General features: G+C 46.6%; 6 protein-coding genes across 19 annotated transcripts; 3 read left to right on the top strand and 3 right to left on the bottom strand.

Moving 5' to 3' along the window:
- The first annotated feature begins 48 nt into the window (after positions 1-48).
- Positions 49-1,264, top strand: CG14511 (uncharacterized protein). Its single transcript, NM_143418.2, has one exon. The coding sequence runs from the start codon at positions 141-143 to the stop codon at positions 1,107-1,109; it is 969 nt and encodes a 322-aa protein (NP_651675.1). The 5' UTR covers positions 49-140; the 3' UTR covers positions 1,110-1,264.
- On the bottom strand, positions 1,155-8,280 carry superdeath (Suppressor of ER stress-induced death). Of its 3 annotated transcripts, none has more exons than NM_143417.3 (7): positions 8,179-8,280; positions 3,877-4,732; positions 3,097-3,813; positions 2,370-3,033; positions 2,105-2,310; positions 1,730-2,038; positions 1,155-1,669 (listed from the first exon to the last, which is right to left on the bottom strand). In NM_143417.3, the coding sequence occupies exons 1-7, from the start codon at positions 8,198-8,200 to the stop codon at positions 1,444-1,446; spliced, it is 3,000 nt and encodes a 999-aa protein (NP_651674.3). In that variant the 5' UTR covers positions 8,201-8,280; the 3' UTR covers positions 1,155-1,443. The 3 variants fall into 3 exon arrangements, with proteins under 3 accessions (NP_651674.3, NP_733277.1, NP_001263055.1); NM_170398.2 differs by lacking the exon at positions 8,179-8,280 and adding an exon at positions 7,747-8,045; NM_001276126.1 differs by lacking the exon at positions 8,179-8,280 and adding an exon at positions 7,448-7,628.
- Positions 8,281-8,368: 88 nt separating this feature from the next.
- On the top strand, positions 8,369-8,972 carry Alg13 (Alg13 UDP-N-acetylglucosaminyltransferase subunit). The gene has a single exon (NM_143416.1). The coding sequence runs from the start codon at positions 8,416-8,418 to the stop codon at positions 8,929-8,931; it is 516 nt and encodes a 171-aa protein (NP_651673.1). The 5' UTR covers positions 8,369-8,415; the 3' UTR covers positions 8,932-8,972.
- Vha100-1 (Vacuolar H[+] ATPase 100kD subunit 1) lies at positions 8,962-15,749 on the bottom strand. 10 transcript variants are annotated; one of them, NM_001170298.2, is made up of 13 exons: positions 15,671-15,749; positions 15,117-15,256; positions 14,640-14,816; positions 14,438-14,566; positions 12,981-13,081; positions 12,344-12,385; positions 11,767-11,893; positions 10,525-11,680; positions 10,243-10,460; positions 10,032-10,037; positions 9,656-9,866; positions 9,419-9,590; positions 8,967-9,358 (listed from the first exon to the last, which is right to left on the bottom strand). In NM_001170298.2, exons 2-13 carry the CDS (start codon positions 15,231-15,233, stop codon positions 9,256-9,258), a joined length of 2,559 nt encoding a protein of 852 aa, NP_001163769.1. In that variant the 5' UTR covers positions 15,234-15,256; positions 15,671-15,749; the 3' UTR covers positions 8,967-9,255. The 10 variants fall into 10 exon arrangements, with proteins under 10 accessions (NP_733272.1, NP_733274.1, NP_651672.1 ...); NM_001170297.1 differs by having other exon boundaries at positions 15,495-15,675; NM_170394.3 differs by lacking the exon at positions 10,032-10,037.
- Positions 15,750-15,969: 220 nt separating this feature from the next.
- dgt6 (dim gamma-tubulin 6) lies at positions 15,970-18,358 on the top strand. The gene is made up of 4 exons (NM_143414.4): positions 15,970-16,912; positions 16,979-17,413; positions 17,475-17,995; positions 18,062-18,358. The coding sequence occupies exons 1-4, from the start codon at positions 16,051-16,053 to the stop codon at positions 18,206-18,208; spliced, it is 1,965 nt and encodes a 654-aa protein (NP_651671.1). The 5' UTR covers positions 15,970-16,050; the 3' UTR covers positions 18,209-18,358.
- A 336-nt stretch (positions 18,359-18,694) lies between these two features.
- On the bottom strand, positions 18,695-23,572 carry Ctl2 (Choline transporter-like 2). 3 transcript variants are annotated; one of them, NM_143413.2, is made up of 4 exons: positions 23,453-23,572; positions 22,838-23,141; positions 21,205-21,534; positions 18,695-21,135 (listed from the first exon to the last, which is right to left on the bottom strand). In NM_143413.2, exons 3-4 carry the CDS (start codon positions 21,526-21,528, stop codon positions 19,069-19,071), a joined length of 2,391 nt encoding a protein of 796 aa, NP_651670.1. In that variant the 5' UTR covers positions 21,529-21,534; positions 22,838-23,141; positions 23,453-23,572; the 3' UTR covers positions 18,695-19,068. The 3 variants fall into 3 exon arrangements, with proteins under 3 accessions (NP_651670.1, NP_733269.1, NP_733268.1); NM_170390.2 differs by having other exon boundaries at positions 21,205-21,537; positions 23,443-23,526; NM_170389.2 differs by having other exon boundaries at positions 21,205-21,537; positions 22,838-23,526.
- Positions 23,573-23,963: the final 391 nt, after the last annotated feature.

Here is a 23,963-nt window from a genome sequence, read left to right as displayed (position 1 = left end):
CGAACTTTATCGATAACCACCTGTTGCATTTGTTTACGTTTTGTATGGCCGAAGAGAAAGTAAGTTGGCTTAAAAGCTCGTCATGGCCCAGATCGTAGGTTAAAGTTGGTGGGAATCGTCTACTTTCGTTGCGCGAGTTCATGAATTTATCCATCCGCGCTATTTCGGCCATCTGCGGCGTTTTCTTGGGCTGCTGCAGTGGCGTCGTCTTCTTGGAGCTCCTGGTTAAACTGGATCCCGGCGCTGGAAACCTTATAACTGGCGCCCAGTTTGCATTTATTGCCCTCGAGGGCTTCATCTTCACCTCGAAGTTTGGCCTGGCCCAGAGAGTGATCAGCCTGCGCGACTATGCGCTCCTCGTGGCCATGTTTTTCCTGACCAGCGTATGCAACAACTACGTGTTCAAGTTCAAAGTTCCAATGACACTGCACATGATCATACGCGGCGGTTCGCTGATCTCCAACATGTGCCTGTGCACGTTGATCCTGAAGAGGAGTTACCGGTTGAGTCAGTACATATCGGTGCTCATGATCAGCGTGGGCATTTTCGTCTGCACATATTTCTCCAGTCCGGATTTGGTGGGTAAGATGGAGAATTTGGATAGTGGCGCCGAGGCGGATACGTTCTGGTGGCTGTTGGGCGTGGCACTCTTGGTGCTGGCTCTATTTGTTTCCTCCTACATGGGAATTACACAGGAGTTGCTGTATCGACGTCATGGCAAGTGCGCCAGGGAAGCGTTGTATTACACCCACCTGTTGCCGCTGCCCGCCTTCCTGCTCATGCATGACGACATACGGACGCACTGGCTTTTGGCGTTCACGGGCGAGTCCTACCAGTTGCCCCTCCTGGGCGTGGCAGTGCCCCTAATCCTGCTATACTTATTGGGCAACGTGCTTGCGCAGCATTTGTGCATCAGCTCCGTTTACACCCTGACCACGGAGTGCAGCTCGCTGACGGTGACTCTGATCCTCACACTCCGCAAGTTCATCTCGCTGGTCTTTTCGATCGTATACTTCCGAAATCCCTTCACCTGGTGGCACTGGCTGGGCACCGCGCTAGTCTTTGTGGGCACCTTGATGTTTGCAAATGTGATCAGAGTTCCGAAATGAAAAAACCAGGCTGTGAAACAGGAATAGGCTTTCCAAAACTTTTTTGTGACGAACAATGTTATAATTCCATTTACATTTACAATTACATTTAAGTACAAATTAAAATTACAAGACTCATAATTGTTATGAAAAGAAGGCATACATTAAAAGTAATGAAAAACGTGATGCTCTGGACGATCTGCCAAGGGCTTTCTCTCTTTGGCGACTCTGAATTGGTAAAACACGCGACATAAATATTACACATAAATGCATTGGTGGCCCAACCCATGCAGTTGCAGCTGCGAAATCTAATACTGCTGCAGCCTTGATCCAGCCAAGCCGCAGAATCCGTTCCTTACGCTTGCGCCTCGTTCTCCAGCCACCGCACGATCGACTTGTAGTTCTTGTTCATCCAGTCGACGCTGGTCTCGATGTGCTCCACGATCTGTTGCACGGGTCTGTCGTAGTCCCAGTGGGCGTCCTTCACGAAGTTCTCAAATTCGCCCAGCTGGAACTTGGAGTTGAAGCCCTTCGTGGCGAACTTGAACAGCGTGTGGATGCTGGACATCTGTGAGCCCATGCTGGAAAAAATGCAAACCCTTTAGTAATGCACGGAATAAAGCGACAATTTCGCCACTTACTAGGTCTTGATCTCCTGCCAGTTGTTGCGCAGAAAATCAAAGGCTATGTTCTGGCCCACTACCGTGGTGGAAACTGCTGCGAATACCCGGAACAAGTCCTGTTTCCGGATATGCTGTCCGGAAATGCCGCGACGCAAGAAACGATAAAGCAACCAGGGCTCCTTGGAGCAGCCAAGTGCATTCAACAGCAAATCCTTCTCCCCAGGCACGTTCGTCTTCAAAAAGCGCTCGAAAGCAAAGTCCCATTCGTACTCGGTGCCGTATTGTATCGCAGAGCAGTAAACGACTCCCCTGAGATTTGGCACAATGCTGAAAAGGAAGTAATAATTTATTGGAATTGTGTTGAGTGTATTAATTACTTCGTTTATTGCTTACGGATTATTTGAATCTGGATTCGGCGTCTGCATCCAGTTCTGGAAGTGCCTGCTCGCCTCCGCGATGCACTCTTGGTGACCTAAATGACAGGCCATGCTCAGAATATCGGCACGCTTCAGCTTCACCAGGATGTCCTCTGATTCGTCCTGCGAGTCCTTAAAGCCCACCTGGTCGTAGACTTTCTTCAACTGCTTAAGCAGATAGTTCTGTGAGAATCAGAAATGTCAAATAATATTTATAGCACGCCCAATGGTTAAAAGCAAACCTTTAGAAGGTCGTAGTCGCCGGAGTTGACGAACATGGAGTCGATAAAAATGAAGTTGCTGATGGCCGCCTTCCACGGCACATGGCCCAATTCATGGCCAAGGTAGCGAGTCAAATTCATGGCGGTTTCATAGGACAGATAAGAACCTCTGGCCAGATTCATCACATCATCGATCAACTGGGCACGGTTCGCAGGAGCAATGTCCTCAAAGTTGTCCACATCCATCAGGTGTTCTGTGATCGCCATCCAGTTTTCTAGATCGTAGTTGACGCGGTAGTAACCTGTCTGTTGAACATTGAAAATGAACCACTTGGCCAAGGAGAGTTCCCTGTTCTCCAGCTCGTACAGCTTGGTGCGCGGCATCCATGTAGTCGGACGGGTGTTGGCAAAATTCAACTCGGAGTCAGTGGTAAACGTAATGGGTATGTACCACAGGAGACTCTCATCCTCCCTGGTGGTGTTGGTGTACACAAAGCGGACCTGCTCCAGACGAATCACATCGGAGTTGGGATGCCTTGACACCTTAACCACCGGATAGCCAGTTTGCAGCGTCCACGTATCCATGATCTCTTTAACACTTCTGCTGTCGTCCAGCAACCCAGAGGATTTGGCTTCAACGGTAAGGAAATGCCACAGATCGTCCTGTGTTGCAGAGTTGTAAGCCCTGAAAGCGGCCCAATTTTAGAATATACGAGTATAAATCGGTTATCATTCTCTAAGGACTTACATTTCCTGCAGGTATTTGCTCAGACCCCGACGGAAAATTGGATTTGTGAGGAAGTGGGCCATCATGCGAATAATAGTTGAACCCTTGGCGTAGGAAATTCTATCGAAGATTTCCGAAATCTCCTGCGGATTAAACACCTCGTGCGAGATCTTATGGGATGTGGAAAGGGCATCCAGTTGGAACACTGCTTGCAGCTCATTAACCACAAACTGGTCCAACTGTTTCCATTCGGGCGCAACTGCATCGGCCGTCAAGTACTCCATGTAACTGGCAAACCCCTCGTTAAGCCAGATATCCGACCACCAGCTCGGTGTTACCAGGTTTCCGAACCACTGGTGGGCTAACTCGTGACCCACAACCGAGGCCACTCGTTGCTTGTTATTGGCCGTGGCTACACCTGGGTCATAAAGCATTGCAGTCTCCCTGAAGGTAATTAGACCCCAGTTCTCCATAGCGCCCGCTTGGAACTCTGGCAGAGCAATCATGTCGATCTTCGGCAGGGGGAACGTTACATTGAAAAAGTCCTGCAGGAATGTGAGAATCCTGGGACCAACGGACAGGGCATACTCGGCCGATTTGATGGCATCCGCTCGAGCCCAGACGGCAAAGTTACCGGATGAGATGTGCGTAAAGTCGGATATGGCATAGGCCACCAGATAGGTGGACATGGGCAGCGATTCGGCAAAGTGATCCCACACATAGCTTGGCATGGTGGCGCTAAGAAGATCAAAGATTACACTTAAATAGAATGATTACTTTGATAGCAAAGGCAATACTCACTGATCGTTGCTGGACACAATGGGCATGTTGGATATGGTGGTCATGTTGCGAGGACGAGCGATGTGCAGCGTAAAGTTGGCCTTCAGCGCGGGCTCATCGAAACAGGGAAAAGCTCGTCGGGCATCTGTGGCCTGAAACTGGGTAGAAGCTACCCACCTTGTCTCGTTGTGCACCTCGTAGGAGCTGCGGTAAAATCCCTGCAGATAGTCCTCGATAATGCCATCAAAGCGTAGATGCACCACGTACTCCACATCTTTGAGCAGCTTGTCATACAGCTCGATCACGAAGAACTGTTTGGCCCCCACCAGGTACTGTTTGTGAATCCGCAGACCGTCGCCTTCCGGTTCACCATTGTTCTGCACTCGGTGGACGGAGGCGTCGCTACGCGAAATGTTCAGCTCCTCAGCGTGCATAGTGATGTTATAGCAATCCTCCAGCACCCTTATCCTTATCTGAACACTACCGGCAAAGGTGAAGTTGCCGCTGAGCTGCGGTTCGATTGTGATGTTGTATTTAAGCGGGCGGATGGAGTGCGGCAGGCGGACATCTCTATCGTATTTAGGTGTGTCATCATGTCCAGCCTTTAGCCTCCTCAAATGGTAGCTGGTGCAAACAACATCCTCATCGGAATCGGGCTCCAGTTCAGCGCAAGTGGCAAAGTTGTAGACAATAAAGCCCACTGCTAGCAGGGTGCAGATGAAGAAGGAGGCTAGCAGAATGGCGGTGGTCAGGGACACACTGTAGCGACGCCCGCCTTTCGAGAACGTGGTGGTAGTGGTGGGCGTAGCGGCATTCATGGGTCGGCTTTCCATGTTCAGATTCTCATGGAGCGGTATCTCCTTAACGACCATGATGGCTGCAATAGAAGATGAATCAAACTTTATAATGATGAACATAAACCAATAACTAAAACGGAAGATTAAGTCGTAGCCTAATAAGGTAAATGCAGTTCCCAATTCATAAACAGGAAGAAGGATCTGGGCAACCACTTCCACAACCACTTCCGCTGTAGCTTTCAATATGAGCCCAAGTAATATGATATCCAACTGCAGGTTGCACATTCTGCAATCTCGGGGTTCCACTTAAGTGGTTTCTCTGGTCCGGTGCCAACCCCTTTGGCTATCTGGTGTTTCGATTAAATTGCGTAAATTGGGCATGAGCCATGTCCTTGTGGCTGACAAGCGAAGCCACAGGAAGGGGCTTGCGAACAGGGCTTGCGGTTTTCGAGTAGGAGACCGTTTAGTTTGCTGCTCAGAAGGGGTCGTAGAGAACGTAACTGATTCATTAGCTCATCGTCGATGGGGAAAACAAGTGTATGATTTTACAACGAGTAGCAAAAAATCATTGCTCACGTAATAAGCAAAATGATGTATTATCCAGCAGAATATCTTAGTCGATAAAGACGTTGTTATACGCTACTTAAACCAAGAGCGCTTGGTTCTGGTTGGGTAAAGTATTTGAAAAATCTGAAGCAATTGTTCTTGATGTAAGGATTAATGTCATTAATAGGTTTATATGAAAAAGGGTTGGAATACTACCTAGTTTTTGTGCTCGTGCTCAATTGTAAAAATGAAACACACCCACTAAGACTGGAAAATATTAATGGCTGGCTTACGCGGCGACTTAAATATAAGCTTAAGTCACCTAGCGGGTTTTTTAGTGGAGCTCCGTTGGGTAGCCACTTGCAACTGGCTGGATGGGAAGGGTGTTTCCCACTGCCAGTGTCATCGACTGAAATATATATTTAAATTCGCAATATTTCCCATTCAGAAGTTGTTGCTGGAGTTGGAATATGCGTAGGGCATTTCCAATTCCCCGTATCAAATCCAAAAGCAACCCACACAATTATGATGATTTTAGACGTAAATTAAAGCAAGGCGATAATTGATTTTTACACTTAATAACTTAGGAATTATTTTTAAATAGGAAGAGCGTTATAAATACATGTTAATAGATCGCGATCGTGATCTTAACAATTAGTACGATATTGGGAAAGTCGAATTTTAGTCAATGAAAGTGGGAAAAGTTTCATTTAAATTAAGAAGAAAGGAATATTTGTATATGCTCTAAAAATAATCTGCTAGAATAGCTATACATTTCGGTTTACTATTACTATGTCTGATTGAAGACGTTCCTATCGCGATGTCAATGGCCCAGGGGACCCATTCTTGGGACTACTTTATATACTAAAAGCGAGTTTCCTCAGCAGCCTCTCAGATTGTAGCTGAACACAGATGTCTCCTCGTAGAGCAGCGCTATTATCAATTGGCAAAAGTTTAAGCACAAATTGAGCGGGCAACAACAACATTGTCGTAAATCAACTTATATATTCATGCAAATACGCCCGCCGGCTAATTGAGTTATGGCATTAATTTGATCAGCTTCTGTAGCATTTGCAGCATCTGCAGCTCCCTGCTCTTTCTCCTTCGGCTGATGATGCTACTGCTGCTGCTGTTTTTGCAAATTGCTGCAATTAAACGCCGACAACCATGTACAGAAGTCAACCCCGTCGCTGGCTCGATGACCTTCATTAAAATAAGGCTGCAAATGATACGCCGCCTCCATCCGCCTCAGCCCACTCCGCCCATCCCATCCCGCCTCCATGGGGTCCGTATCCCTGGGTCGCTCGCGCTCGTTGGGGATCCAATTTATAGCAATATTTCATTGATAAACTGCGTGTAAGCCGCTGGCGATGTGTCAGCATATGGCGATGGATAAGGCTAGTACACTTCGATTCACGCATTATTTGCTGGAAATCTTCAAAATTCCTAACTAATTAGATCGGACATATGTAACTTTGCTTAAAGTGAACCTTTTCATTTTGATCAGTGGAACCAATTTTATAGGACTAGAATGTACGGTTTTCTCACAGTGCAGACAGTTAATAAACACAAGGACATGAACGCCTGCGAGTGGGAAAGCGAATATTGACAAATCATTGGGAAAGTTGTGGGGGGGGGGGTGATATGGGAAGCAAAAGGGAATCAAGAGACAGCGGAGACAAGTAAATATTGGTTCTTCACACGCCCACAATTAAGACATTAAATTTAAATCGCGCGGCCTTTTACTCGCTATCAAAACAAAAACAAAAACAAAAACAAAACCAAAAACAAGAAAAAAAGAGAGCGCCAATTTATTGACCGTTGAGTGATGGTCCACGCGTGTGTAAGTGTGTGGGTGTGTATTCTGGAGGGTGGAACCGAGGGCCTGGGGTGTTGGAAAAATAGAATAACCGATCGCTGGGCAACTCGATAATTTGCACGGGTGCTCTAATTGAATTTTGGGGCAGTACCAGATGATTTCTGCAAATTTGACTAGTAAATAAGCGGGAGATCACCATAAATTGGCGATCATAAGGAAAGGAAAGTTTCTGGCTGGCTAATTTATGGGTCCTGCGTGAGCGTCTTGTTCTCGTAATATCGAGCATTTGAGGCTAGAAAAGTGTTTGTTTTTTTTTTATTTTAATCGCTGCCAGATGGCAGGCAAACTTGAAAAGCGTTTGCCAAATAAACAAATGGGGAGGGTGCAGATATAAAAACGAAATTAAACGAAGTGTTGATTAGTCAATTACCTTCCGACGTGCAAACCGCAGCCGGCAAGCAGAGAAAGAAATATCAAAGCGAAACGCACATGGCAAATGGATATTAAAATTGTTGTATTACTTGTGCACCTAGGATAATTAAGTACTTGAAGCGTTTTCACTGCACAAAAAGAAATGTGCTCAAATCGTTTAATGTACTTATATTTTTAGTTTAATGGTGGTGCAAAATGATCGCCATGCCAGTGCATTTTTCTCAGTGCACACACACGCACAAATCGCCCACACACACACATACGCAGCATTCGAAACGTGGGAATAATTTAATTTACCGTTTCACCTCCGTCCTGGAAAACCGTTTGTCGGACTCTTTCGCACCTTTACCGTTACGCTGGCGCGACACTGATTTGTGGTCGGTCACCAACACAAGCGCGCACACACTGTTGGCAGCCTGGCAGACGCCTAATTAATTGAATTAAATGTAAACAAATCACTTGTACTAAGGCCGAGCTGCCAAACTAATCAAAATGCAATTTGCCAAGGGACTATCACTAAACGGAGCACAGTTCTTTCGCGTATTTTCCCGACGAGCGCGGGCACAACCGTAACGGCTAACGGTTGAGAACTGAATAAGCGGAATAAACAAGCTGCGATGGAAATGGAATGGAAGCACAATGAGCGAGATGGCGATCGCGTGCGCCAAATTCGCACTTTGGCTGCGTGAGAGCAAAATAAACTGAGCGCTGTGAAAGCGGAATACTTACGTTTAAAATTGAATTTAAGCATTTTGCTTAAACAAGTATTGCTTAAAACTATTTCACTACTCTTTTTACTTATTTACTGCACTCCTAGTAGATAAAGTAACGGTTATGGCCGGTGTTTCGAGCTTCCAGGCTGCCATTTATTTGAACGTCGTATGAGTTACGCCGGCTGAATGGCAAAGGCGAAGAGGAAGCACAACTCGTAACAGCTGTGTCTTGTTGTTTAACTATTTACAGAAAATGCATTTGAACACTGTTTACATTACCGTTGGTACCACCAAATTCGATGCTCTAATATCAACTGCATCCACGGAACCCGCACTCAAAGCTCTACAGAACCGGAAATGCACCAAACTCGTCATACAGCACGGAAATTCGCAACCATTAACAGACGATGAAATACAATTGATAAGAAAAAACTACGGAATCCAGATAGAGCAGTACAATTTCCGGCCAAATACGGAGGACATCAAGTCCGCAGACCTAATTATTGGACATGCGGGAGCCGGAACTTGCATGGATATACTAAATAACCAGAAACCTGGACTCATTGTGATAAATGACACGCTCATGGACAATCATCAACTGGAGTTGGCCAAGCAACTGGCCGCTGAAAACTATCTGTATTACTGCAAAGTTACCGACGTGGATGCCCAGCTAGCTACTCTGGACTTTGAAGCCTTAAAGCCCTATGAAACGAAACCGGAAAATCTTAGCAAATTCGTTTCCGCCATCAATCAGCTGATGTCCCATTGACTCCCAATAAGCATTCCCAAATGCAAGCTTCTTTTGGTGCCAACCCCAAGGGGTTAGCCTTTTCTATTTATTTGAGTTTACAAGTATAGTTAATAAACAGGAGAACGTCTACGAAGAACATTAAATATTGTTAGCAATCTAACGTTTGCTGGGGCTATACGATATACATACATAGATAAATTCACGACAATTAAACATTAAAACGTACATATATGTTTGTTACTGTAACTGGTAGATTCCACTTATTTGGATAGTTAATTTCATATAACGCAATGAGACTCTCAACGTGCTTTGGTTGTTGCTCTGACCGATATTCCGCTTTATTTACTCCTCGGCGGCGGCAGCTCCGTTTTCTATGATGGCATCAAACGAGAAGGGTTGGAAGGCGTAACCCTGGCCCTTGTAGAACTTGCTCTGGAACTCGACCCTATGAGAAAGCCGTTCAATTAGATACCATTTCATACTTCTCGAGGATTAGGTGACTTACCAATGGAGACGCAGGGTGTGCAGGAAGGCAGACAAGCCCTCCATGAGTACCAGAATGCCAACGGTGAGAATGGCCCAGAAGGCAAACACGCAGGTCAATACAATGCCACCCACCGGCCCTTCCTGCTTCAAGCCAATCGATAGGACCATGGTCCACAGCACCTCAGCCAACTCTGCCAAGTAAGAATGCTTGGTTTAAGTAATTATGTAGGTTTTTACTACTGCATTGATTACTTACGGGCATGGGCCAAGGAAAGCGCCCACAATCGCAGATAGGAAGCGGTGTGGGATACCGAACCTAGGACGTACTCGATGGTGTGGATGCTCTGGTGAATGAAGATCTCAGAGAGCTCCTCTTCCTCCTCATGGCCACCGCCACCACCGTGTGAGCCGCTATTGGACACGCCGCCGGCTTCTGCATCTGAAGTTGCTCCTGCAATGGGCTGTACCTGCAAGTGAAGTATATTATTAACTGCGTTAAAGACGAACATTTGGGGGCACTAAAGTCGAACTTCTCTAAACGAAAAAGTATTGACAGCATATTATACTATTTAAATTTAATTATGCGATTAGAGAAGTTCGATTTAACATCGACAATAAACGACACGACTAACCTCTTCCTACGGTTTGTGGATTGAAGTGTTTTAGTTTATTCGGTGTGGATTTGGTTGGGGTTATAATTTTGTTAATCGGGAGCACAAATAAACGAGAAGCAGTTAGTATAAGGTGGAAAGTTTGGAGTGCGAGGTGCTTGGATATGTTGTGATGTAGATGGAACGCCGTTCTATGAAATTAATGGGGTGCATCGAACTAGCGTCTACTTACGTTCGCCTGCTTGCGGGCCTGCATGATGAGCAGCGGCTTGGCCAGCAACATTACGGGAATGCAGCCGACGGCAACCAGGACGAATAACACCTGGATAAAGTGCTGGCCCATGAACATATAGGTTTCACAGTTCTCCGGAGGTGGCTTGGGCGTGTTAAAAAGCACCATGTCGATAAAGGTGATCAGGATTGAAGGCGCACAGGCTTCGGAGTAGGGCTCTAAATGGGATAACGTTGTCATTTAGCTTCAGCCAAATAGAAGGTCAATAGGCAAAAAGCTTACTATCATTGGTGGCGGCAAACTTGATCCACTTGATGAACATCAACAAAACCATGTAGAAGAAAAGCAGCAGCAGGAAGACCAGCTGGGGAATGAACTCGTAGAGCAGGGAGATCCTGTTCCTGAAATACGTATGATTGTGCCAGCTCATCACCACACCGAAGATCATGTGAATAACACCGAAAATGATCGAGATCTTCATCTTGTAAGCGTTGTGGAAGATGATCTTATTGGCTCCCGCCACCTGCCAAATGGGATCCATGCCGAACGGATACGGAGCGCCCTCGTAGTCGCCTTTCGGGCTCAACTGCAGGAACTTGTTCTCCATCACGGTGGACTTGTTGTAGGATAAGTGCCAATGCGATCCAAAGATATTCAGCGACTTGGAGAATATATCGTTGTATATAAGACCCGTGTACATGGAGAAGACGCCCATGAGGAAGATGATGTACCGTCCGCCAAAGAATATGTTCCAGATCTCGTTGTCCGTCTTCTGAGCCGCCAGTCCCTTCTCCTTTCGAATCATCCAGAGACCAAAGAGCGCCATGATAGCTCCGTGGCCCAAATCTCCAAACATCACGGCGAACAGGAAGGGGAAGGTGATGATCGTGTAGGGTGCCGGATTCATCTCCCGATAGCTGGCCACGCCATAGGCATCGATCAATGCCTGAAAGGCCTTGGTAAACTTATTCGTTCGATTGTAGGTCGGTGGATTCTCGAACGTCTGCATCCGGTTGAGAATTGGCGGCACCGACGATCCCGATCTTTCGGTTCCGCGGCGCAAGGCCAGCTGGATGGTTTCAATGTCCAGCAGCGGTACCCAGCACTCGGCGATCAGACACTTCTGGGTCACGTCCAGATTGAAGAGATTCAGCGTATGGTAGATGGCCTTTATCTTGCGCACCTTGACGAACCAGTTCTTAAGATTCTTGGCCGCAGCGACCAGCACACGATGGCGATGGTCCTGCGTCTGGCCGAGCACGGTGTTCAGATCTTCGATGCGAGTCATCACACCCATGGCCATCTCTCGCCGATCGGCTGGAGCTTCAGGGCAAGGATAGAGCGTGGCCCGGAAGCCCTCGCAGATCTTCTTGACGCGCGTCTTCAGCTGGTCACCCTGGAAGAAGATTATAAACACGGACTTGTGCACCTGGTCGCCCTGAAAATGCGAAGCAAATAAGTTATTAGCTTACTGATTCATTTAGATGAATGAATTAGATGACCACCAACCCATTTCATACTTACATTGGTGGGATCCTCCAGCGGCGTCTCAATCATCGCCTGTCGCAGGAAGACGTTACCCCTGCAGGCGCGCCACAACATCCGCTCGAAGGCCGGCAGTCGCTCCCTCAGGATGACGCCAGCCACGAAGCTAGAGGGGATTACGAAGCAGCTATTAGTGAGAGATCTCCGCTACGGGCTATCCAACAATGTCATTCCGGTTATTTACGACAAACAAGGAAAACTAAACTCTCAAGCACAAGTTACCAATGGACGCGCGAGGCGTTACGAGAGCGAGGATCGGGATGAATGAGGCACTGGGTGGGATCGGTTGAATGGGTGACACATTAGCACTCTAGGTGGCACTCTGAGTTCTGGACGGGATGCGGGGCGGTGCTGGGAGGCAAGGCGAGGCGAGGCGAGGCGAGCGAAGCTAATGACATGTTTCTATATACAGCTGATTGACCGATCGAATACGAATACGGATACAAATACGATTGATGAGCGCTGTACGTTGGCTAATGGATACGAGTTTGACTGATTGTTTGACCTAGTCATGTTTTTTTCTTCTTTTTTTTTTTTGAAGGGACAGGGTACCAACCATGGAAGATAATCCTCACGTTCGTTTGATTTCTCCATGTAACTATATTTTCAACATTATTTTTCGGTTGGACATTTTTGTGTGGGGAAGAGAGGAGCATAAGAAGAGAACGACGTTTAATTTAGTGGCATTCGATGTGTCATTTTGGGATCTTGCACAGAAAATTATTGCTCGAAATTCCAGGGGACTCCAAGCTGGACGGTATAAATGGACATGGTTCGGTTAATCTTTCTCTGTGACGGCGCAGCTGCATTGGCGTTCTGAGTTTGATTAGTTTGGCGTTGGCGGCAGTAAGCAATAATTTTGTGTGGCATTTCGTTGGTTAAGAGCTAAAAAAAATTGGGCAAGGCAAAAGCTCCCTGGGCGGCACTAATCTGATTACTTTATGTGATACTTCTAAAGATAGGATCTTTGGGTATGTACATATGTATAAACAAATCGAACAAAGAGTAGATTACATATACAAAAGTAAGACCCAATGGGTTAAGATAACCAAAAGTACACCATTTAAAATTACAATTTATCCCTTTATGTACACTCTTATTCGCCCAAAGAGTATCTGCCTGCCGACGGAACTGCGGCCCACGCCTGAGCGTGCGTCTTTCCCATTTTCGAAGCTGTCCTGGTGCATACGTACCCGAGCTGTACGGGACCCATGGAGGCACCAGCGGTGCGCGCCTCGTCCGTGATCAAGGCGCGGGTCATCGACTCGGTCGTTTGGTTTACGCCGCCTTCTTGCTAGAAATTGTGAATGGTGGGCAAAGGTCATTTCGACTCGACTTACAAACAGGTTAGCTTGGAGTTAACTCTTAGAAAGTGGTTAGTAGAACCGCCGCCGAAAGTTGGTTGTTGGGATTTGTGGGCATGTGGGATATGGGATTGGATTAGGTTGGATTGGATTAGGCATAGTTTTGGAAACCGACACCAGAGCAAACAAGTAGACAATGTGCTTATGTTTGAAATCAATTCGATAGCCTAGCGCGTGGAAAACATGGAACACTCATCAAAGGTACATGGATAGGACATGAACGCGTAGAACACAAACAGCAAGGAGTGAGAGGAGCAGGAGAGCGAAGGCGAGTGGGTCTTGGCCTGAGTTTAGTTTTCCCCTGTTCCCGTCGTGGTCCGTCGTCCGTGCTCCCAGCTCCCAGGTCCACATCAATATTTACCCAAGCTTCAAATTCTGGCCCGGTTGGCTGGCCCGGACACCCTCCTCGCCCAGCAGCTGCGCCTGCTCGTCCTCGTTTTGGTTGTCGGCCATCTGCGGATAGCGCCGATATTTGCTGGATGAGTATGCGCCACTCGACTTGTACACCGTGGGCACCGACTTGGGTCATTGGGTGGTGTTTTTGGTGGGTGTACGTGTTGTGTGCGGTTTGGTTTTTCGGTTTATTGATTTTTGGTCGGGGAGGTGTTGGTTGGTTGGTTGGTTGGTTGGTTGATTGATTGATTGATTGTGTATTGATTGATATGGAAAAACAAAATGTAAAACGCATAATAAAGTAACCGAAAAAAGTCAAATAATTAATAATAAACAATAAGGCTGTACAAACATCTAGGTACATATGTATATATAAACAGAGGGTTGGGGAAAACGAAGCATTTGAAAGGGTAATACACGGATGAGTTCCTCACAAGCAGCCAGAAGGAAGAGGGCGTTCCAAGACCTTTTTTTATAAATATATTTTAGAACCTATTGCCCCATGGCTTTCCTCTGATTGCCCAGGAACGCGACCGAAAGAAACAATAACCATCAACTGATATCAAACGCACATTACGATATATATGTACAAACTCAAACTGAAGGGTAAGAAAGCACACTTCGTTTGCCTTTGGAAGCAGAGAAGGAGGATATACGTGCCGAGTGGGGAGATACGGGGAAATAATTTTAGAGTGTAATTTGGGATAGATTGCTTATGTGACTAGAAGTCGTGGCTGCCACACTTGTGTTGTCGGTTGGGAAATTGGTTATTGCTTAGAAAATTTGGTTAGTTACCGGCCGCTTCAATGGCCGGCATTTGTTAATGGTAAATCGGTAACCGATCGCAGTTTGTTAGCTGATACCCATATGGAGTTACTCATGCCGCAGCTTACCTCATCGAAGAACACTTGGGTTTTGCGCAAAATATGCTTCAGCTCGGTCAGCTCCAGAAAGTTGCGCTTCAGGGCCTCGGCGTTCTGATTCACCTCCCTCAGCTCGTTCTCCAGCTTCTCAAAGGTGGCCTGAGCAGCAGACAAGAAAGCCATATAAGTTCAACAGTGTTTAGCAGAAAACAGGGAGTATGGCGGCGTATACCTCCAGGTCGATCATCTCGCGGGGCTGCGGGGCCTCGGGACTCTCCCCGGTGTCCAACATGGGGATGCCGTCCTTCTTGATCTCCTTCTCCAGGTAACGCAGCTTGCGCTCCATCTCATCGCAGCGGCGCACCTCGTTGACGAACTTCCTCTGGAAAGCGTTGACATCGGGATTGAGCTGCGGATTTCAAAAGATTGGTTTGTTATTGGGGGATCTCAAAGATACTTCATTTGTGCGATCAAGATATAGCACTTATGCCACTATATTTTTCAATTTTATTTAAATGAGGTAACACACGTAGTTATACTATACACTTAGTAGCTGGTGTCACCAGCTTTGCATTTACTTTGCATTCGCGTTAAAGGGGACGTTTCATGGAATACCGAATTCGCTAATGAGGTAAGGGGTATGATTGTGGTTTATGGTTAGTCAGTGCGGCTGCCTCGACCGCAGCTTTATGTAACCCATCCTACTCACATCTCGGAACTGGACCAATCCCAGTTCTCCCAACTCGGAGACGCAGGCGTAGGCCGCCTCGCTCTGCAGGAACAGCTGGCACAGCGCCATTTCCTCGCTGCGGAATAGGGAACCCATTGTGGCAGCCGGATTCCCGATATCTGCGAATGGAGAACAGACACTAAATCAGAATGCATATGTACATATATAGTACACAATGGGCCCATTCAATTGCATGATTCATGGCCAAACTGGGTTTCTTCCTAAGTTTTGCGGCCGTGTCGCATACATATTTTCATGCTGATTTGGTTATCGTTTCGGTGGGCGGACGTTCGCTTGTCCCCCAGATTATTTGTCTGTAATCTATACTATATATGCGCCGAGATTCGATTTCTATACCCCATGCGTATATTGATTTTTCTCCGCCGCGGACAAAAAGAAAGTGCTACGTTGGACCCGGATGCCAAGGTTTTCGGCTCGTTGGGGGTCAGCCAGTGACTGGGCTCGAGCTTTATCCGAAAACTATTTAGTTTGTCAGGGGGTCACTTCGAAATGAACGTCGATTAGTTAATTACCAAGTGCTTAAAAATTAAATATAAATTCGTCCACAAACTCCAGCAACCGACAAATTTCCGAACTATGAATCTAGTGTGACCGTGGCAGGTCATTGGATTTATACCAATCGAGTAACTAGGGAAATAAATTTGTACTTAAAAACAAATATCTGGGAAATATTATAAAAAACATTTAAAAAACACAAATGCTATTCGCAGTTACTATTCCTAGGGAAAATAAATAGATTTATCCCTTTTATATAACATTTTTCGTCAATATAAACAGGCAGTGGGAACGTCTTCATTCAGTTGAATTCAACCACTTGGTAACACTGGGCAGCAACAAAAACAAAGAACTTCAAACTAAACCGCCATATTTTACTTAATTTCTGTGCTAAAATATGGATCGGACCATAATTGCACCGTGGAAGGCCGAAGAGAAGGAGCAGAGCGAGAAGCTCCACAGGAAGCTGCAGGGACTGGCCCTGGTGCACCCCCTGCCGGACGAGCTGCGTAAGCTGATTGCCTGGGACATGTTCCTCAAGCCCAACCAGGTGGCCTTCGTGCATGTGATGCACTACCTCTTCCGTCTGCTGGATCCCGCGGAGTTCAAACGCCGCTTCTTCTGGCCCATCACCGACAAGAAGTCGGAGGCGAACTTTCGCTCCAGCACGGTGGAGTATCTGAAGCATCTGAACGAGAAGCACCAGCTGCATTGGGCCAACATCAAGTCGTATCTGGTGGTGATGCCCGGAGGCATGAGGTTCATCAACTTCCTGCTCGAGTTCGTGGGCTTCGTGATCCAGGAGCTCATCAAGCAGCGCGAGAAGTCACTTGGCTTAGAGGCGGGAACACCAAACGTGAGCGCCAAGGTCATGGCCCGCCAAAATGCCGTGATGAAGGAGTACGCTTCTTCGTATGTGGTCAATCTGGAGGAGAATACGGCCCTGTTGCGGGACAAGACCCAGAAGATCAGACGCCTGATGGCCGATCTGTCTGCAGACATGGGAGTGCCCGAGGAGCAACTGGCGGACGATGGCTTTCTGGATGAGTTCGAGGCCACCGCTGCACTCGGCGTGGAGCGGGTCATTACCCAACCCACCGAAAGGAAATTCGACCTGGAGGCATCTCTGTGCGGTCTCAAGGAGGCCATCGATCTTTTCCAGGTGAAGCAAGCCGAGAACAACCAGAGCAAGGAGGCGGTGGAGAAGGCACTTCGGGGCATGCGAGTGCTGTTCGACTGTGATGCAGTCACAGAAGGAGGTGAGACATCTTTGGTTGCATCCTTGCAGGTCTTTAAATTTAAATGGTTTTTCAATTCCTTCGCAGATTTCTACGATCCTTTGGGCGCATCAAAAATGGATGCGCTCTTAAACGGCTTTAATCGGATCAGCGGCACAATTGCCGAGCAACTGGATGCTAATGACCACTACAACGAATCGAATGCGTTTGTCACCACCGATTTGCAGGCTCTTCGAGTGGAACTTTCACAGTCCGAAGTCCAATTGAACAATTTACTCAAGAAACTAAACGAACCGTCCAAAAAGGACAAGGGAAGTGCCAATGCAAGTGGCTCCGCCAGGGTACAGACGCTTCAGCCGGCCACGCCTCGCTTCGAATCGGTTATCAGCTCCAAATTTGTTTCCACGCCTCCCATCAGAATCGACATGGGCGGCGGTGGCGGTCGCAATGCCCCAGTGCGTCTTGCACTGCAAGATGACTTCAATGGCAAACAGTTTGATGCCTTAAGCAACAGCTTACTCGGTAAGGAGTGAACTAAACCGTTCGCTTAGTGACCCTCATCCTTATGAGTTTTCCTTTTCAGCACCTGCGCCGCCTCGATCAGCACGCAAGCTGAAAGCCCTTGATCAATCGACCGGCATTGACCTTAATGGCACTTTAAACCGATCCAAGATCAACGATCCCATGCAAATGCTGCGCACCATTCACAAAAACACCTCCAAGGTCAAGGCAGCTCCGCAGGCGAATCTCTCCTCCCTGGGCAGCAAGTGGAAGCAAATGCAAGCGTCATTCGGTTTCGATGAGGCGCCGGTGCCAGGAGCAGCAGTGATCTCACCTCAGACCTCACCAACGGATCCCAGCGATCCCTTTACACCCTTGAGTGGTAGCGAGTGCACCCGAATTGAGCGCATTCCGCGCACTTCGGAAAACAACACTTCACTGATCGCCAAGAGCGCTGCGGTTATAAAGGTCCTGGAGGTATCACGGAATGTGCTTAATCTTAGCACCTCGCCATCTGGACGCCTAGATGCACTGGTTCCACATACCGAGAGCCACCAGCAAGATGTCGCGCCACGTCTTCAGCTCAACGACAGAACAATCAATGTAAGTGGGATCAACAATAATACGTGCCTACGAAATATACGAATCTCAAGTTCCTTTTTTTTACAGGACTCACTGCAGCTTGATCCCGATTTCAACATTGAAAACGATAAGAATGCATTCAATGTCTCGCATAAATTCGATTTTGATCAGATTGGTGGTGAGGATGACCTGCAGAACATCAGCGATAGCGTGCTCAAGGATATTATCTTTTAGTCCACGGGAATCGCGAATGGCCAATATTGTTTAGGTAATAGATTTTGTATTCTTTTTCTAATTGGTTATGAGGTTTTTAAACGAAATATACTTTTTACTTTAGTTTTTAATATTACCCATATGAAATTAAAACTAAAATCTTTCAGCTTGAAAGCAATTTTCTTCTTTTAAATACATCTATAAGTATACCAGGCTTTTCGAAATTCGAGTTTCAGGACTTAAGATTATTATTGAAATAAACAACCTTTGAGGCAGTATTAAGGTTTATTATATATATACTTTTAAAAGTCATATCTTATAGCTATTGTTCTTCATTGCGGCTTCAGCGATCTGTTACATCCTTGCAAAATCAGACTTTCTGAAATGAGTGGGTTGAGCGTTCTAGATGAATGAACGGCAAAAGTATGAAACAAATTGTATAAAAATAAAAAAAAATGAGTGAATATAATGATGGAGAAATAAAATAAGAACAAAACTGAAAAGTGTGTCTTCAATGAATTCATTTTTATTAAATTCGAAAATTATAATAATTATCGTTAACTTAAACTTCATGAATGTGAGATATGTACTTTTGTGTCTCTGTATACATGTTATTGTATGGTATTACTTTTGGTCTTTATGGTCCGCGCCTATCACATGTCTAGCCGCACAAAAAACTTTACATATGGATACGGATACTGGCGTATTATATACACTAGATTAAAGATTAAGAGTATTGGCAAAGGAGCGTGCATTTAATGCAAACCCAATTGCAGCCGGTTGAGCAATCGCTCACAACCCCGATCGTTTCGTTTTGGGCTATAATAAATATATATATATATGTTTTACTTCAATAAAGTTATAATTTGCACTGCTGTCTCCTACTTTCCGCGGCGCTGACGCGGCGGCAGATTGTTCTTCTTGCCAAGAATCTTCATTAGCTGCTTGGACATGAAGAACGGCTTCTCCGGTGAGCCGTCGTTGCGCTCGCAGTCCTCCAGGAAGCACAGAAACAGTGTGTCCACTGCCGTCGAGTACACACCGAAAAACACGCTCGTTATGAGAAAGGCGGCAATTACCACCACCGTGGTGGGCACTGCTATGTAATTTAGCCGAATAATGCTCGGATTATTGTCCAGGAAGTAGTAGGTGGACGCCCCCGCCCCTGCGGTTAGCAGCAGTTTCGACAAAAAGAACAAAAAGTCCGTGACCTGATCCAGCGTCACCACACGCAGGAAGTTCCTCATAATCAGATTAAACGAGTCCGCGGCACTGGAGCAGAAGTTCTTGCCATGAATGGCGCACATGATGTAGGCATTCCGATTGAGGAACTTCAGGAAGGTCTCCAGCAACCAGAAGAAGCAGCGCATGCAGCAGAGGATGGCTCGTGTCACCGCATTGTCGTACTTCTTCAGCTTCTCGTGGATGTACTCCAGCACCAGACGGATCAGCCGGACGATGGCCAGGATGAGCGAACCAAAGGCCACGGTGCCCAGATGGTAGACAGCAGTTTGAAAGAATGCCCTTGTAAGGGTGAAGTAGGGCACATCCCTCTTTTTGAAGGTCCAGTACCATCGGGCGAAGGTCGAGGCCAGCACCATGTAGCTGAAGGCGGAGATGAAGAAGCTCAGCCAGAGGAAGCCAAAGACGTTGTAGAAGATGGCCCACTTAATCTCGATTGGATTGTTAATCGAGTCAAAGCTGCAGGTGGTGTTCAAGCAAGGGTTTCGGTTCTGGAAAAATGAGGTCAGCCGAACGCTACAATATTGCTGGAACACTTCTGGCTTGCAGGATCCGCCCACTGTGTAGTTGATGGCTGGACCTTCGCAGACGCAGTCCTCGGTGGTCACTTCGCCACTTTTCGTCAGCTGTCGCACCATTCTAAACGAAGGATCGCCAATTGAGCCCAGATACAGGCCCACGCCAATGGCAAACGCTATGGCGGCAATGAAGAGTATCCAGGAGAAGATGGGAAAGAACACGGTGCTGATCACGCTGCTCACCGCCTTGCTGCCCTCCTTGGTTAGGGCGATCGCTATCCGGATGCGCTTTCTTAGCACAATTACCAGCAACAGGATAACCACGAAGCACACGCCTACGAAGATGGACAGGTAGAGCCAGGTGTTCTGGTTTTGCAGGACATTCTTGACCGTGGAGTGTAGATTCAAGCCGTGTACGGGAACCGTAGGCGTATTCTCCCAGTGGATGTACTGCTTTACGGAGAAGTAAATACCCACCAGCAAGCCGATAAGCACGCCGAAGATGGAGAACCAGAGAATCGGAGCCGAGAGCCAGCGCATTAGAGCGATGTAGATCAGTGAGGCTACCAGGGTGCAGAAGCAAGCCACCAAAACGATCGACCAGGAGTTGACAAGATCCTCGACAATCTTTTCTCCCAAAAGCTGGGCGTCGTTTGTGCCATTGTAGAAGTGGGCCACCATGTTACCAACGAGCTTGGCCAGCCTCGTATCGGTCTGCATCATCTTCTCCTTGATGACAGCCTCGTTGAGTCTGCGCTTGCACTGGATGATCGGTTCCTCGTCCACTGGAGTCTGTTTGCCATTCGCCTGTGGAACAACGAGAGCCTGGGCATCCGTCATTTTCTGGTACATGACATCGGCCTGCATTTGAACTTCTGTGGTGGCGTTTCCGGGCAACATATGCAGCTCCCGCCTCGACCTTCCCCCATTTAGCAGAAACGAGGGAATATAATCACACACGCCCTGCGAGAACTCGAAGAGGCATCGTTTGAGGAATGGAGCACTCTTGATGTACCAGCGTGCGCACTGGTTCTGGTTAATGGCATCCTGAATGTCCGATTTGGTGCGAATCTGCGCCTTGTGCTCCTCCGACAAGCAGATGAGGCGACTATGCAGCTCCGCAAAACTTTGTTTGTCCTTCATAGTGTCCCAGACGAACGTCTCTCGGGGACAAGTCTCCACACAAACCTGTTGAAATACGTATTTCATTAAAAGTAAGATCAACTCCTTGCAAATTTGATGTTAATGGTATCTCACCTGTGGAGTGTCACATCCAGTGATGGGTACAAGTGGATCGATGCACTGATTCAAGTCGAAAAAGAATAGGTTTTTCTTGTTCAGCACTCCGGAGTCCATGCCACACTTTCGGTTAAAGGAGTCCGTGGGCACCAGCAGTTTGTTGAGATCGCCGTTCCTGATGGCGTATTGGGCTATGAAGGCCCATCCGCCCAGGAAGAGGACGAATAACAGCAGGCAGGGCACATCCGTGCAGCTGCGATCCCTCTGCCTCGGTCCCGTGAAGTTCCGGTCGTAGCGCAGTGGCTCGCCGTACTTGTTCATCAGCTCCACGCTTTCCGTCATCGCTCTCTACTGAAAGAGTCCAAGAAGAACCGAGTGTTTTATGTATGTATATACATAGAGCCACTATCGATGGGTCGTCGTCTCTAGGTAATGAGATTGTCAGGCGTATATCATGTAATTTATTTCCGTGCATGCGTCATTGTTTTAAAAATGGAAAACCGAATCTGTAGTGGGTGGTCGTGTTGGCGGTGAAGCCAACCACCAGCGGCTCTTTTTGTTCTAGTTTATTTGTTAGTTTGGTTGGGGAAAGTACGATGAGTAAATGAAATTGTCGGCGACAAAGTGCGGTTTGATTATATCAACGACAGGCGGCCAACGATCCCTTTTGGATTGAACCACAATTAAATAATATTTCTTCCTATGTTTATGAATAAGACTGTTTAACCTTTTAATGATCAATGAACCTAGCTCTGTAACAAAGTTTTCTACTGGATAAATGAACTTTAAGAATGGCTTTGGATGGGCTGGTGAATTATCCATAATTATTGCTAATACATTCTCCTACAGCAGACTCATTTAATTAATCATGAAAGCAAATAGAGAGCAGAAATAAATAAAGTATCGCTCATTCGGTTTAAGAGCTCCCCTGATAACGATAGCGATCGCAACTGTACGAACCTCTTGGGGATGCGAAAATCTGCGAAGAGGTAGCAGTAAAGCAGCTCGAGCATGTCGCAAATCGGCAATAATGACGCATTAAAAAGCAAATTAAATTTGTGCGCTCACTTGTTGCTGTTGTTTGATTGTTTATGTGTATCGCTTTATTTTTGTGTGCGGCTTCTGTCCATTTGAGATGAAAAACTGGCTGCCGCCTTTAATAGATGAATTACCAAAAAAACACACAAGTTTTCATAGAAAATGGGAAACCAATTTGGGTTGGCAAGGCATTTGGGGCCACATGTTTCAAGGTCGATTGCCGTAACTCCATTTTGGTGTAGGAATTTCAATGTCTGGGAGTAGAGTTTATCATTCAAGCAGTGCTACGGGCAACACTCTCAGTAGCTAACCTTTTTTTCTTGCAAAGAAACTTGTAGACATGATAAGAAAACGGGTGTTCGTTTTGATATCTAACCCATTTGCATAATTTGTAGTGTAGAAAACTGGTTTAAACCTAAGTTGTCCTTGCATCGAGTGTTTACTGTGTTCACCTTGGACTACGTCACTTGAGATAAAAGAAAGCAGTCGCAGTTCTGATCTTATCTTATAATGGTAGTCTCTTGTTTCCCATATGAACGATTTCCCCTTGTTGTTTTTTGGAACTACAAATGTACAAGGCCCCGTAATTTCGTAATGAAGCAGTATTACTCACCTTTGCTTCGGAGCCGAACGATTCTTCCAGAGATGTAACAAAGGAGCTCCACTCTTCTCGTCGCTTTTCCTTTCTTTCTTAAAGTTCCTTTATTGTCTCATGACACTTTTTTACGAGCGGCTGGGGGCTTTTTGTTTAGCTGGTTTCCTGGGACGGAGTCACTACTCCGGCGAAAGTCACCGGACCACTGAAAGCGGGAAGCCTTTGTCGGAGCTCCGTATCCCGTACGTTGCTCTTTGGACGTCGGTCACTTGCATTCGTTGGATAAATATGTACATACATACATAAAAGAGCTCGAGTGGGGCTGCAAGCATAAAGGCAGCATAAGTGTTTATGTGCTAGTGTTTGTGTGGTGCCACTTGGGGATTGGGGGTGGGGGAGTTGGGGATTGGGTTGGATTGGATTGTGAAAAGAGCAGCACGGCACACTTTTGTTAATTGCACAATCCTAATCGTTTTCACCCGATAACGAGCACTGGCCATTCCCGTTATAATAACACCTTGCAGTTTCGACCGAATTCGAATTTCTGTGCATGCAACTCTTTTCGTTTCGCTTGTTTTTGTTGTGGAGCGGGCGCATGAAATTAAGCCCCCAAGCTCACGTACTGCGACTCACTTGCACTTGCGCTAATTAAACGGCGAGCACTTGACTTTCTACGAAGTAAACTCCTTCACAATCGAAATAATACTGAATCGCCCCAAGAAAATCTGCCCACCACCCGCGGCCCCATACTCTGAACAGCTGTGCCGAACAGTGCTGCACAACGGCCCGTTCTGGTCAAAACAAAGCAGAAATGTGTGTGGAATGTGGCACTGCACAGGGATGCACAAAAGCTAGTGCGAGTGTTGGCCGCTTTCAAGCCAGATCTCGTTACTTGTTGGAAAGTTTTAGAGCCGCGTAAGTTATAAAAAAGTTTACATTATATTTTGATTTTGGGTCCTTTTTAAACAATTAAGCTTACAACAGCATAAGCCACCTATATATTTTACGTAACCTATCAACTTGGTAGCTCGAAACTTTACTTTAAAAATGAGCTAGATGCCAAGCTAATGAATTTCTAACTAACGGAATTTTGGAAATACATAGCACCCATAACAACTAAATATTGCCAAATGCAGCCAGCCGC

Source organism: Drosophila melanogaster, chromosome 3R (genome assembly GCF_000001215.4).
Source record: "Drosophila melanogaster chromosome 3R".
NCBI classification, from domain to species: domain Eukaryota; kingdom Metazoa; phylum Arthropoda; class Insecta; order Diptera; family Drosophilidae; genus Drosophila; species Drosophila melanogaster.
Note: the sequence above shows the minus strand (reverse complement) of the source record. Positions and strands in the feature narration are given on the sequence as shown.

Coding starts and splice junctions, on each gene's coding strand:
- dgt6 (NM_143414.4), top strand. CDS start 16,051: ATGGATCGGACCATAATTGCACCGTGGAAGGCCGAAGAGAAGGAGCAG. Junction 17,414..17,474: donor CTTAAGCAACAGCTTACTCG/GTAAGGAGTGAA, acceptor TTTCCTTTTCAG/CACCTGCGCCGCCTCGATCA. Junction 17,996..18,061: donor TCAACGACAGAACAATCAAT/GTAAGTGGGATC, acceptor TTTTTTTTACAG/GACTCACTGCAGCTTGATCC.
- superdeath (NM_143417.3), bottom strand. CDS start 8,200: ATGCTTAAATTCAATTTTAAAC. Junction 2,039..2,104: donor AATCCAGATTCAAATAATCC/GTAAGCAATAAA, acceptor CTTCCTTTTCAG/CATTGTGCCAAATCTCAGGG. Junction 1,670..1,729: donor TGGCAGGAGATCAAGACCTA/GTAAGTGGCGAA, acceptor CATTTTTTCCAG/CATGGGCTCACAGATGTCCA.
- Ctl2 (NM_143413.2), bottom strand. CDS start 21,528: ATGACGGAAAGCGTGGAGCTGATGAACAAGTACGGCGAGCCACTGCGC. Junction 21,136..21,204: donor CTGGATGTGACACTCCACAG/GTGAGATACCAT, acceptor GTATTTCAACAG/GTTTGTGTGGAGACTTGTCC.
- CG14511 (NM_143418.2), top strand. CDS start 141: ATGAATTTATCCATCCGCGCTATTTCGGCCATCTGCGGCGTTTTCTTG.
- Vha100-1 (NM_170391.3), bottom strand. CDS start 15,233: ATGGGTTCCCTATTCCGCAGCGAGGAAATGGCGCTGTGCCAGCTGTTC. Junction 11,894..13,512: donor GGCCAGAATTTGAAGCTTGG/GTAAATATTGAT, acceptor AATCCCCTCTAG/CTTCGTGGCTGGCGTCATCC. Junction 9,359..9,418: donor CACACCCTGCGTCTCCATTG/GTAAGTCACCTA, acceptor GCTTTCTCATAG/GGTCGAGTTCCAGAGCAAGT.
- Alg13 (NM_143416.1), top strand. CDS start 8,416: ATGCATTTGAACACTGTTTACATTACCGTTGGTACCACCAAATTCGAT.